This window comes from Cyanistes caeruleus, chromosome 8, assembly GCF_971803275.1.
Source record: "Cyanistes caeruleus chromosome 8, bCyaCae1.hap1.1, whole genome shotgun sequence".
Lineage (NCBI taxonomy): Eukaryota > Metazoa > Chordata > Aves > Passeriformes > Paridae > Cyanistes > Cyanistes caeruleus.
Window position 1 is genome coordinate 5,700,549 of NC_141708.1, and position 11,452 is coordinate 5,712,000.

General features: G+C 50.8%; 2 protein-coding genes across 2 annotated transcripts in view; one reads left to right on the plus strand and one right to left on the minus strand.

The window, feature by feature from the left end:
• The window catches only part of EIF3A (eukaryotic translation initiation factor 3 subunit A), a 28,806-nt gene extending 27,324 nt beyond the window's left edge, over positions 1-1,482 (plus strand). The window contains exon 22 of the mRNA XM_086900631.1: positions 223-1,482. Coding sequence (XP_086756757.1) covers positions 223-464 — 242 coding nt within the window. The 3' untranslated portion in view covers positions 465-1,482. The remainder of the gene's footprint in view (positions 1-222) is intronic.
• A 2,246-nt stretch (positions 1,483-3,728) lies between these two features.
• Positions 3,729-9,104, minus strand: NANOS1 (nanos C2HC-type zinc finger 1). Its single transcript, XM_086900635.1, has one exon. The coding sequence runs from the start codon at positions 8,901-8,903 to the stop codon at positions 8,127-8,129; it is 777 nt and encodes a 258-aa protein (XP_086756761.1). The 5' UTR covers positions 8,904-9,104; the 3' UTR covers positions 3,729-8,126.
• Positions 9,105-11,452: the final 2,348 nt, after the last annotated feature.

Genomic DNA, 11,452 nt, shown 5'->3' on the forward strand with positions numbered 1-11,452 from the left:
GGGCTTGCTCACCACAATCCCAAACCTGAGAAACGGTTTGAGTAGGTCTGCTGTCACTTCCCTATGAAATGAAAACGTGTATTTGGCCATTGTCATTGTATTCCCTGTTGGCAGGGCTGAGGATCAGTAAATCCCACTGCCAGGGTCGGGGCTGTTTGTTTGAACTCTTGCTGCTGCTGCTGGAACACGACTGAGTTGTTTTTCTTCCTTCCTGCGCCGTAGCGAGCTCATGGCGACGCGCTGATGACAGGAGGGAAGAGCGCGGGGAGGAACGGGAACCGGTGCGGCGGTCAGCCCCTGCTCCTGCTGCTCCTCCAGCTTCTGCTCCCTCAGCAGCTTCCAAAGAGCGGGAAAGGGATGGGGAAAAGGAGAAAGGATCCTGGAAAACAGAGAAGGAGCGTGAGCCCGTACGCCGCACTAAAAACGAGACAGATGAAGAAGGGTGGACCACCGTACGACGTTAAGTGGGAATCACAGAGTTTAACCAATGTTTTAGCTTTGATTTGATCGAATCCACAGATTATATTTGTGCTTATAAACATTCTGAATTGGAATTCTTTAACCAATGTTTTGAGGTAACATGAAAGCATGAATTACTTACTCATATAGATTGATCATGCACAAAACTCACAGCAGAAGGTTGGAAATTGAATGCCAGTTTTTGAAATTTCAAATGATGCTTATTTCATGGGTCATTTGTTGCTAAAATAAAAAGAAGCAAGCCCAACAGCTGTTTTCAGTACAGCTTCTCTCTCGCACCACAAAACAGGCTGCCCTTTTTATTTTTAGTCTTTCTTAGTTTGGAATGGGATATTATTGTCACAGGACATGCCTTTGAAAACAGCTCTGTTCACACAGTGGAATTATTGAAAAAGCAGAGCTAAAAGAAATTAGCCATAAACTAGAAAAGCCCTCTTTTACATAGGTATCTTGGAGGGCAGGCAGTTTCTGAGATATTTTATCACTATCTAAATTCAGTATGTTGTTAAAATTTGAATTGAATACAATAAACATTGTGAATTAGCTACACTGGGATATTTTCTGTAGATTTACTTGAATCCATAATGCCTCTGAGGCCACTTTGCAGTCATTGTTCCAGTAATGTACACACTGCTGCAGTCTACAAATCAAACTTGCAGCATTTACAATTTCAGTGTTTTGGTAAGCATATGGCTATGTACTTTCTGTTGCCAGTATCACAATTGCTTTTTCCATTACTGGATAATTCATGCCTTTCAAGGATTTATAAATATTGTCATATTTAAAATGTGTGGTTTTGGAGAAATTGTTCAACTTTCCCCCCAATTCTTTGTCTTCAGGGTCAATTCTTTCCCTTTCCAAAAAAGTGATTTGTAGTAATGGCTGTGTTGACTTCAAAGCTGGGGTGCAGTAACAACAAGGAACAATCTGGTCACACTGAAGCCAACACAGAACTTGCTGCTGTGTGTTTCTTCAATGATAAATAAACAACTTAAGGAATTAGCTACTGCAGTGTCTTGATTTTTTTTAGTGAGTCCTGCACCATGTGTTCATGCAGCACAGCTGTTGAACAACTCTTTTCTGTTCTCAGACCTGTTCTGTACCAGCTGAAGAAGGTGAGAACACCTGGGCTAGTTTCTCTCTGAGAAACCTGGTGTGTGAACAGAAGTTGTAATACTCTTCTTGTCCTTTTCCTGTTCTCTTCTGGGTTAGCCAGGGCCAGTAGTTTTCTTGGCAAAAACTTGCTCTCAGAGCCATCTTCTCAGGGCTCAATTTTTGTGTCTTTGGATCCTGTCATGTCATTGCTGGTTGAGTCACAGGACGCCTTCAGAGAAGTAGTGTTTTCCAAGCATAAAATACTGTACTTTTTGTTCTTTATACAGTCCCCAGAAGGATGGAACTAGAGAACAGCAGCTGGATCTGGAGCAGGGGGTGCTGCTGTTCTTCAGCCACCTCCTGCTGTCCTTGCATTCTGTCACAGGGTCAGTGCTGTGGGGACCCAGGAACTCGCTTCACTGCTGGCTGTGCAATTCCTGTGTTAGAACCATGTTTGTCCAGTGTGTGTCCAGTGTGCTTTCTTTTGAAGACCTCAAGGCTGTGGACTGCACAACTGTTCTGGGAAGCCTCATCCAATGCTTGACTGGCTCCAGACTGAAAAACCAGCATCACAGAATGGTTTGGCTTGAAGGGGACCTCAAAGGCCATCCAGTCCAACCCTCAGCTGCAATGAGTAGGGACATCTTCAGCTAGATCACATTGCTCAGAGCTTGAATGTTTCCAGGGATAGGGCATCCACCCTTTCTCTGGGCAATCTGTGCCAGTGTTTTCCACCTTCATTGTTGAAAAAACCTCTTGTATCTAATCTGAATCAACCATCCTTCAGTTTAAAACCATTACCCCTTTTCCCATCACAACAAAATCTGCCAAAAAATCTGTCTCCATCCTTCTAACAGCCTCCCCTTCAAAGGCACAACTAGGGTTCTGTGGAAACTTCTGTTCTCCAGGCTGAAAAACCCCAGCTCTCAGGAAAAGATCTACTCCAGCTCTCTGGTTATTTTTTGTGGCCCTCAAAAAGTTTGAACCTCTTTATTTTAGCTTCTACTCTGTGTCTGTCTGCTTGCTGTATGCTACTGTGGAAAGCCAGAATTTCCCAGATAACTTCCTAGCAGGAAATGGGTGGCTGCTCTGAGATCTCCCCTAAACCCCTTCCCTTTTCCAGGCTGAACAAGCCCTGGCCCCTCAAACTTTCCTCCCAGGCGTGTGCTCCAGCCCCTGAACATTGTCTTGGTTCTCTGCTCAACTCAACTCCATCTTGGCCAAGTCCTTGTGTGGGGGGAACGGACCCCCATGGAGCACACAGGAAAGATGAGCTGAGCTGAGGGGGATACTTTCCTGCTGGAGGCTGGGGTCCAGGCCCAAGCTGTTCAGTGCCAGCTCAGCCTGGCATCTGCTGGCCTGGGTCACCTTCTTCCCCTGCCAGAGCCCAGAGGTATTTGAGCCCCCAGCCTTCCTTGGCTGGGCAGGCCCCTGCCCTGCTCCTGCTTGAATTCAGCAGGCTCCTGTCCATCCTGTCCCAGTCCCAGGTGTGGGCTGGAATTTCCACTGGACTGTCTTTCCTGTGGCCATCTCCAGGGCCTAGAGGATGGTTCCAGCCCACAGTGCTGAGCCTGGACATCCAGCCAGTTTTTCTGCCCCTATGTGGGCTGTAACATCCTGAGCTGGGTACAAGAATATTGTGTGAGACAGTGCTGAAAGCCTTGTTAAAGCTGAGATGAAGAACATCCAGTGCTCCTTCCCTCATCCACAAAGATACTTTATGATAGAACGCAGGTGAGCCAGACATGCTTTACCCTCAATAATTCCATTCTGGCTGTTCCCAGTTGTCTTCTGCATGTCCCCAAAAAGATCTTCTGACGGGACTTCCTCTGATTTTCCCAGGGACTGAAGTGATGCCATCTGGCCTGTGCCTTCTCAGATGGTCCTTTCAGCCTACTATCAACAACAGGCACAACATTTGCCTTTCTCCAGCCTTGTAATATGTAAATAGTTATTATCCCTTTAGTTACATAGTTTTAATTGTATCCACACAAAGACACTTTCACACAGGGATGGGTGTTAGTCACCTCTGCACCAGCTAAAGCTGTTTCCCGGTGTGTGCATTTAATTTGCATTATTTGAAATTGTGATAATGTTGTAGCGTTACATTCTCAGGGCTGGGCAGCTTGAGAAGAGTCTGGGGAGATGAGAGCTTTGCAGACATCTCAGTGTATTTATTTTATTGCTTCATCTGTTTAGACACAATACTGACACAGTGATCAAAAACCTCTGCTGACCAAATCCAACAGCTCAAACCTCCATCTCCTGCCGTCACTAAACATGAGCACAAAATTTGGTTACCTGAAAATGTTGATGAAGCCAAGTGAGTTCTTTGTAAATCTTTACCTTGAGTCATGTTCCATTAAACAGCTAAAATCTTCAGCATACCTTAGAAGAATACAAACTGTCACAGGCTGTATTTAGAAGGCAGAATTTAAGGCTGCTGCTGTTTGAATGGTTGCAAATGTTGCTGGATTAAACCAAATCTCCTGCAAGGCAGTGTCAGCTATGAAAAGTGCTGTTTCTTTCCTGCTCCAGGAGCAGTCCAGACACTGACCCAGCCCACAGGCAGGACTGAGGGCCATCAGGGTTCTCAGTAGGAGGGCATAACTGACATTATATTTAAGCTTTCTCTAGAGTGCTTTACCTATAAAAACTAATATTTTTTTTACAAAATCCATATTTATGAGAACTGGCTGGGTGCAGTGGTGACAGTCCTGACTGGGCACAGCCACAACTGGAGCCCAGGGCATGTGGTGACTTTGGTGACCTCAGAGAGGCTACGAGGATGTTGGGGTGGGCTGGTGGGCAACCAGGGGGCACCTCAGACAGTGAGAGTACTGGAAGGCTTGTCTTGCTGTAAATGAAACATATCTTTGTTGCTTTACTGTCCTTGGGCTGCTGTCATTGGCAGGAACTGCTGTGTGTAAGCAAGTTTTCTTCCTGTGCCTAAAGGGTACTGCTGAATGGTGTCAGCCTACAAAGGGAAGGCATTAGGTCAGTGAAATGCAAGATCCAAAATTATTTACCTGTTATTCAGGCACTAGGTGCCCATCCTGTGGTTTTACTGCAGCATTGTAACAAGTAGGCACTCAAGCAGTGTAATAAAAATACCCAATTCTTCCTTTTTTGCCATGGCAGTACTAGCTGGAGCTGAAATGCTCTACACTTTGTCTGGTCCTCCTCTTTAACATAATTAATGCATTTAATTACAGTAGGATGGAGATTGTAAAAACTATTCCACTGCATTTTGCTAGTCAAAACCTCCCTTGCTGCACTTTAAGCTCTGTTAGCCCTTTCTTGGGCAGGAGGCTTTGCTAAACTTCGTTCCATTTTTAGTATATCACTTGTTTTGTCCAGACAACAGGCATTTTAGAATTGTACCTTCTTCCCCATGCAACTCTTAGCAACTCATCTCCAGTAAAAATTAATCTATATATATCTGGTGGGTCAAACTGGCAGTGTCAAAAAAGAAAAAAAGACATTTTATAGCCACTGTGGTTTGGCCCTATGGCATCTACCTGAGGCACTGGTCATCAGACTGACAGCAACCTGCCCAAATAGAATTTCCACTAAAGATGGGTACAGACTTACCTGACTTCAGCTGAATCAAGTTACCTGTATATCTGAAAGTAGTTTCTAATTAGAAGTAGCCTGTTTTTTGCCAAAACTAGTACCAGCTGAGGATGATTATCCACTATTGTGTTCACTCCTTTTGCCATACTATCACTATAGAAAAGATTCCATGACTTACATGCACAGGTTTGAACAGGTGACCATAATATTTTGATTTGCAGACGTCTCTAGAAGAGTGAAAATAGTATCTCACTTTTCATAGACCTCTTCTGTGGAGCATAATACAGCTCTAACCTGGGCTGCTTTCAGATTAAGCACTTTGCTGTTCCTAGAATTTAAATTACTAATGCAAATGGTTGCCTGTATTTAAGGAGTCAAAGTAGCAACACAAACACTGTCTATTGTAATAACCTTTTCAGAGTGACCAAGAACAAGCATGTTTCTGCTCGCTCAGTGCCACAAGGAGTGTGCTGGTGCACCAGAAATCACAGGAGCTTACTTAAAAAAAAAACCAATCAAAAAATCCTTTAAGGTTTAGTCTTTGTTAGACTCACTTGTAAATCTTTAAAGGGTAAATTGTCCTGTTGAATGATTACATAAAGTAACTGAAGAGCCTTGCTGTCAGGCTGTCTTCTGCTGAATCCTGTCATCTTTCTGCAACAGTCTGAGGTTTGTTGCTTGTTCTTTTTTACCTCCCCACCCCCAACTAGTCTTGAAGCTGTTACTCTTCCACTTTACCTGTTAAGGCTTTGATGAGATGCCTAAAGCTGAGTGGCAGAGAGGACAGGCAGCTCTTGGCCTTTCCAGAGCAAGGCTGCAGGTGCTTGGAGAGCAGAACCAGCAGCAACAGGCAGCAGCACAGGCTGTGGATACATGTTTTCCTCTTGCACAGGCTCTGCAGAAGGCCAGTGCCATCCAAGACAGGATCTGCTGTTATCCTGAGGGATTTCCAGGCGTTGCTATAGGGCTGGTACTGCTCAGCAGCTTAATGTAAAGACCAGAGAGGTGGGGCAGGGACATGGCAAACACCTCCAATCCAGCCCGGCCAGTTAACCCTCAGAAAACACCCGAGACAGATTTTCTTTGATCTTTCTTGCTTTTGTGTCCAGTAACAGTCAACTGCATTAAAATGTATATAAGGATCTTCAAACTTCCCACAAGTAGGTAACAAAAGTACAGAAGAAAACTCTTCCCACAGCATCACACTTGAGCTCGATTCTAATGTGTGGTGGACACAGATTAAACCTATGTGGACCAGGAATCACAAAACCAAACACATCTAACTTTAACAGCTTAAAAGAGCCTGTGGTGCACTCCCCAAAGGGCAAGAGACAAAATGTAATGTATTGAGCACAAGGCTGGCACAAGGACAGCTGCAGCCACTGAATATTGTTTAATGCAAACCCCACTGCATTTGATAATTAGACCTGACACCATCTTTGCAGCCATCTGATGGAGATTTAAGGGAACACTTCCACACAAAACCACTTTCTCCCTCCTAATTGCTGTGGCTGGGAATCAACAGCAATGATGAATAATGAACCCTGGGTCCTCACCCTCAGCCCATCCCACATGTTTTGACTCCATTCTTGACTGTCCTGCTCTCCTGACCCCTTCTGAGCAGCTTTTCAAAAGGAAACCACACAAGTGTGGAATACTCCTCACTTTCCTAGTTCCCCTTTTCTGTCAGGAACCATCTCCCTTCTCATCCCCCTGGTGATTTCCCCAGCAGTTCCTCCACGAGGCTCTCTTCACCTCCCTGCTCTTGTCAGGGCAGCCCCTGTGGACCGAGCATCCCTCCACACCCCAGGTGTTGGTGAAGCCACACAGCAGTGCAACCCTCTGCACTGAAAACTCCAGCACCCATCCTTCTGCTCCAGAGTACTCTTAAACTCCAAACTCCTGCTGCTTCTTGTCCTACTTCTGGCTAAAAAAAAACCCCAAAACATCTCCCCAAAACAAACAAAAGTAATTTCTTTTCTCTTGGGGATTAGAAGTGATATAGCCCTGGCTGATATTCAGTACCAAGGAACTGCTGTCACCCAGAGCGGTCCAGGACTTCAGCCTAGCTCTTGTGCTTTGTACAGTCCGTGTAGTGTTAAGGATATTTGTTATCCACATGGGTAGATCTGCTTTACTTGCAAAGAGTTAAAGCCACATTCTCTGAACTCTTGAAAATAAACAACCTCCCTCTCTTCCAATCTCCTACGGTCACAGTCTTCTGCTTTGTCCAGGTCTCTTTCCATCAGGCTTCCCCCGTTCTCCACCACAAACACAGCTTCAAAAGCTTTCTCGATTGCCATTCCTACCGCCTTCCTGTCAGCAGAGAGGGCTCCGTTTGCACTCCAGCCCAGAGTCATCACGTTTTCAAACACGCACTCGGATGTTTTCTCCTCTCAGACTTTCCCTAAAGCTGAGTATTCGACACGGGGACCCCCGAAGCCATCGGTGCCCACGAGAGGAACGGTGACCGCACGGATGCTGCGATTTGGGGCAGCAGCTGTTAATTACCGGGAGGGACAGGTTCCACCGCGATTTGCTCACCGCTTTTGAAACCGGCAAAGGAAATCGCTCGGATGTTTGCTTTAAGAGCCGAAAGGCGGAGTGTGGTACCCTAATTAAATGCCGTGCTGGCATTAAACTGGCAGCGAAGAGCAGCTCTCCCGGGCGATGCCCGCCGGCACGGAGCGCTCGGGACGGGCAGAGCCGGGCGGCAGAAGCGGCGGCCACCGGGGACCCCCGCCAGCTCCCCGGCCGTGCCTCTGACCCTGGAACCCCCCCGTGCGCACATCCACCCACTCACGTCTCGCCGTCTCCGTAAAAATCACATATAGATATATTTTTTCTTACAATAAACAAACACAGCGCATCTCCGCCTCGCAGTCCCCGGGCCCGGCGCGGGCTCCGCGCGTTCCAGCGGGGCCGGGGCAGGGGCAGCGTGGGGGGCACGGGGCGAGGCCCGGGGGTCCCGGCCGCTAGCGGCCCTTCCTGCCCAGGGCGGTCCGGGCGTGCCGGAGCTGCCGGGCCGCCGGCACTTTGGAGAGGGGACAGTACTTGATGGTGTGGGCATTGTCGCCGCTGGCGCCGCAGAGGGGGCAGGTGTAGCGCCGCAGCACCGGGCACAGGACGCGGCCGTCGGGTCCCTTGAGGATGTGCGTGGTGTAGAGAGCCACCGCCTCCTTGTTGTTCCGGCAGAAGACGCAGACCTGCAGCTCGGGCTTGAGCAGGCGGGAGGCGGCCCGAGGGTGCGCCGGCAGCCGCCCCGCCACCACCACACCGCCCCAGGCGTGGGCAGAGCCCTCCCGGCCCGGGTGCTCCCCCGAGCAGTCCAACACCACGGCGGCGGGGCCGCCGCGCCCGGGAAAGGGGCTGAAGTCGGCGAAGCGCTCCTCCAGCAGCCCCTCGCCGTGGTGGTGGTGATGGTGATGCCCGCACAGGTCCAGGTCGTGCAAGTCCAGCGCGCCTTCGAAGTACGGCCCCGCCGCCTCTTCCTCCTCCTCCTCCTCTTCCTCCTCCTCCTCGGCCGGCGGCACGGCGGCCGCCACCACCACCGAGGGGGGCTCGGCGCCGAAGCCCTTGCCGGGCCGGACGGCCTTGGTGATGAGCGTGGCCAGCCCCAGGTAGTCGTTCCAGGAGTTGAAGACGTTCCCGCAGGCGCTGTGGCTCCGGCCGGCGTAGCGGGCGCCCGGCAGGCACTCCACGGGCGGGAGGTGCCGGTGCTGCTCCAGCTTGGTGCCCGGGAATGCCTCCATGGGAGCGGCCCCTCCCTCGAGCGCGGTGCGGGCAGCGCCGGGGGCACCGCGCGCTCCGGGGGCACCGCGCGCTCCGGGGGCACCGTGCAGCTCCGGGGGCACCGTGCGCTCCGGGGGCACCGTGCGCTCCGGGGGCACCGTGCAGCTCCGGGGGCACCGTGCGCTCCGGGGGCACCGTGCGCTCCGGGGGCACCGCGCGCTCCGGGGCCGCTCCCGCTCCCGCCGCCTCTGCGAGCGCGCGGCCGCGCGGAGCGCCTCAAGTAGGGGGCGGGGGCGCGGCCGCCGCGCTCCCATTGGCTGTCGGCTAAACCCCCTCGCGCTCATTGGCTGAGCGGCGGCGGGGGCGTGGCTTGGCCGCAGTCGGGGCGCGCTCCGGTCCCGCAGGTGCGGCGGGAGCGGGACCAGCACCGGGATCGGGATCAGAATCGGGACCGGGACCGGGACCGGGACCGGAATGGGGAGCGGCAGCGGAGCCGCAGGATGATCCGGGAGCAGCCCGTGTGAGCCGGACCCGACAAGGCAGAGGCCCGGCGGGGAGGAGCGGTGCCGCTCCGAGCATCCCGGCACTGGCCGGGAGGAGTGTCCTGTCCCCCGCAGCAGAGCGATGCGGGGACACAACAAGTTTAGTGCGGTACGGGTGGGAAGAGGCTCCAACGAGCCTTGTAAGCTCACGGAGGGCAGAAGGTGCCTTCCCATTTGGGCAAGAGGGGTTGATAATGCAGAGATGCCATTGATTTCCAGCCCCTGGTGAGAGCTGCTGGGCTGAGCAGGGTGGGTGGAGTTCTGTCAGAAGGAAATGTGTCTCCCCTGTGCACGGCCCTGATTTGTCAGTCTAACAGATGCTCCTCTGGCAGGTAGAGCAGCTTGCCAATGTGTTTTGTTTGCATCCGAGATGGGCAGGTTCCATGAGCTCAGGTACCAGGAACACCTCCCCAGGGGCCGCCTCCCGGCACCGCGAGGCTGGATCCGCATGAAGTGCCTGGGAGTGGGTGTTTCACACCGGGGAGCAGCAAGCACGGCTGCAGGAGTAGAGCTGGCTGGAAGCAGTGTTTCAGAGCATGAATTCTCCGGTTGGAAAGTGAGACTCATTCCAGTACTGAAAACAGCGGCAAAGGAAGTCCTGTTCCGTTCTTGTGTGGGACACGGTTCTGCTCTGGGTGACCACAGGGGTATTTCAGAGTTTTGGGGTATCAGGCTCAGCCCAGAGCTCCTCTCTGAGGCGCAGTTATGGGACAGACCTTTGCCCTCTTCAGCAGAGTGTTTCAGGGCCTGACTGGCACTGGAGCCAGCAGGGAATGGCAGAGGTAACAGATGGGTGACAGGGCACAGGGTGATCAGTCAGAGTGGCTGAGCATCACTTCCTGGAGCAATTGTTGTATCTCATCTTCTGTAGACATTTTAAGAGGCAGAGTGAATAATTTCATATCACTGCTGTAGCAGTGTGTGTAGCTACAGGCAGAGAGGAAAATGGCCCTGTTCCCCTCACTGCCAATGCAGGGAGTGATGGAGACCCTGGAGCAGCATAAAAAATATCCTCACTGAGAAAATATTGTGAAGGACAGACACCTGTCACCAGCACTGCACTAACAGCATCCTCTGTTTGACCAACAGCTCAGCAGGGCTCACATGCCTTGGCAATCCAAGTGTTCGAGGTATGTTTGCAGGAGTTATTTCATTGCTTTCCTTTTCTTCCAGAAAAAGTTCTTCCAGAAAAAGTTCTTCCAGACTTTTGCTCATGGACCTGCATGTTCCAGGTGTTGAGTAAATACTGAACAGCTCCACTCAGGGCCCTGCAGAGCTGTCAGGCATTGTCAGGCTTGCACCAACCTCATGCCAGCTGATTGGGGTCACCCAGTCACGGTGCTGGTGCAAGAGCAGGGAATCCCACTGACACTGAATGAATCAATGTCTTGGTGAAACCCTGCATCACTTTCAAGCAGTAAACAAAATATGTGGTCAAGGAGAACTAATGGACAAGTAGCTGCTTCTAGGAAGGATCAGTGTTTTGGTGTGCTTTGAAATGTTCTTATGAAAACCTGAGAACTGCATGAAAAACTACTGCTCTGTCCACAGCTGGGAGTTGGGATTATTTCTGACTATGCCAAAATACCCTTTAGGCAATCCTTGTCAGGACTTGGGCAGTGTAAGACCACAGCTGTCTTGGTGGTGTCTCATGTGAGTTCTTGTGGCAAGGCTGCACAGCAACCCTGGCAAGCTCTCATCTGGAGCAGAAGTGACAAATAGCTGTTGGCACTGTGAATTCAACACCACGGGCCAAGCTCTGCCCAGCCAAGGGGAAAGTTTTCTGCTCCCTCAGAGCAGCGAGAATCTGTGTCAGAAATTCGAGCTGGTCTGAACACAGGAAGCCATCAGATCTGCTGGGGTCTGAGAAATCTGCTTGGGGGGAACTGGTGTGGGAGCTCCCACTGGCCACAGGAATTTGTAAAGTCCAAGATTACTCCTGGGAATGCACTCACACACACACACAAATGTATGAACTCTGCCAACTGCAGGTGAGTGAGGCCTTTGTTTGGGGTTGGAGGAAAGAT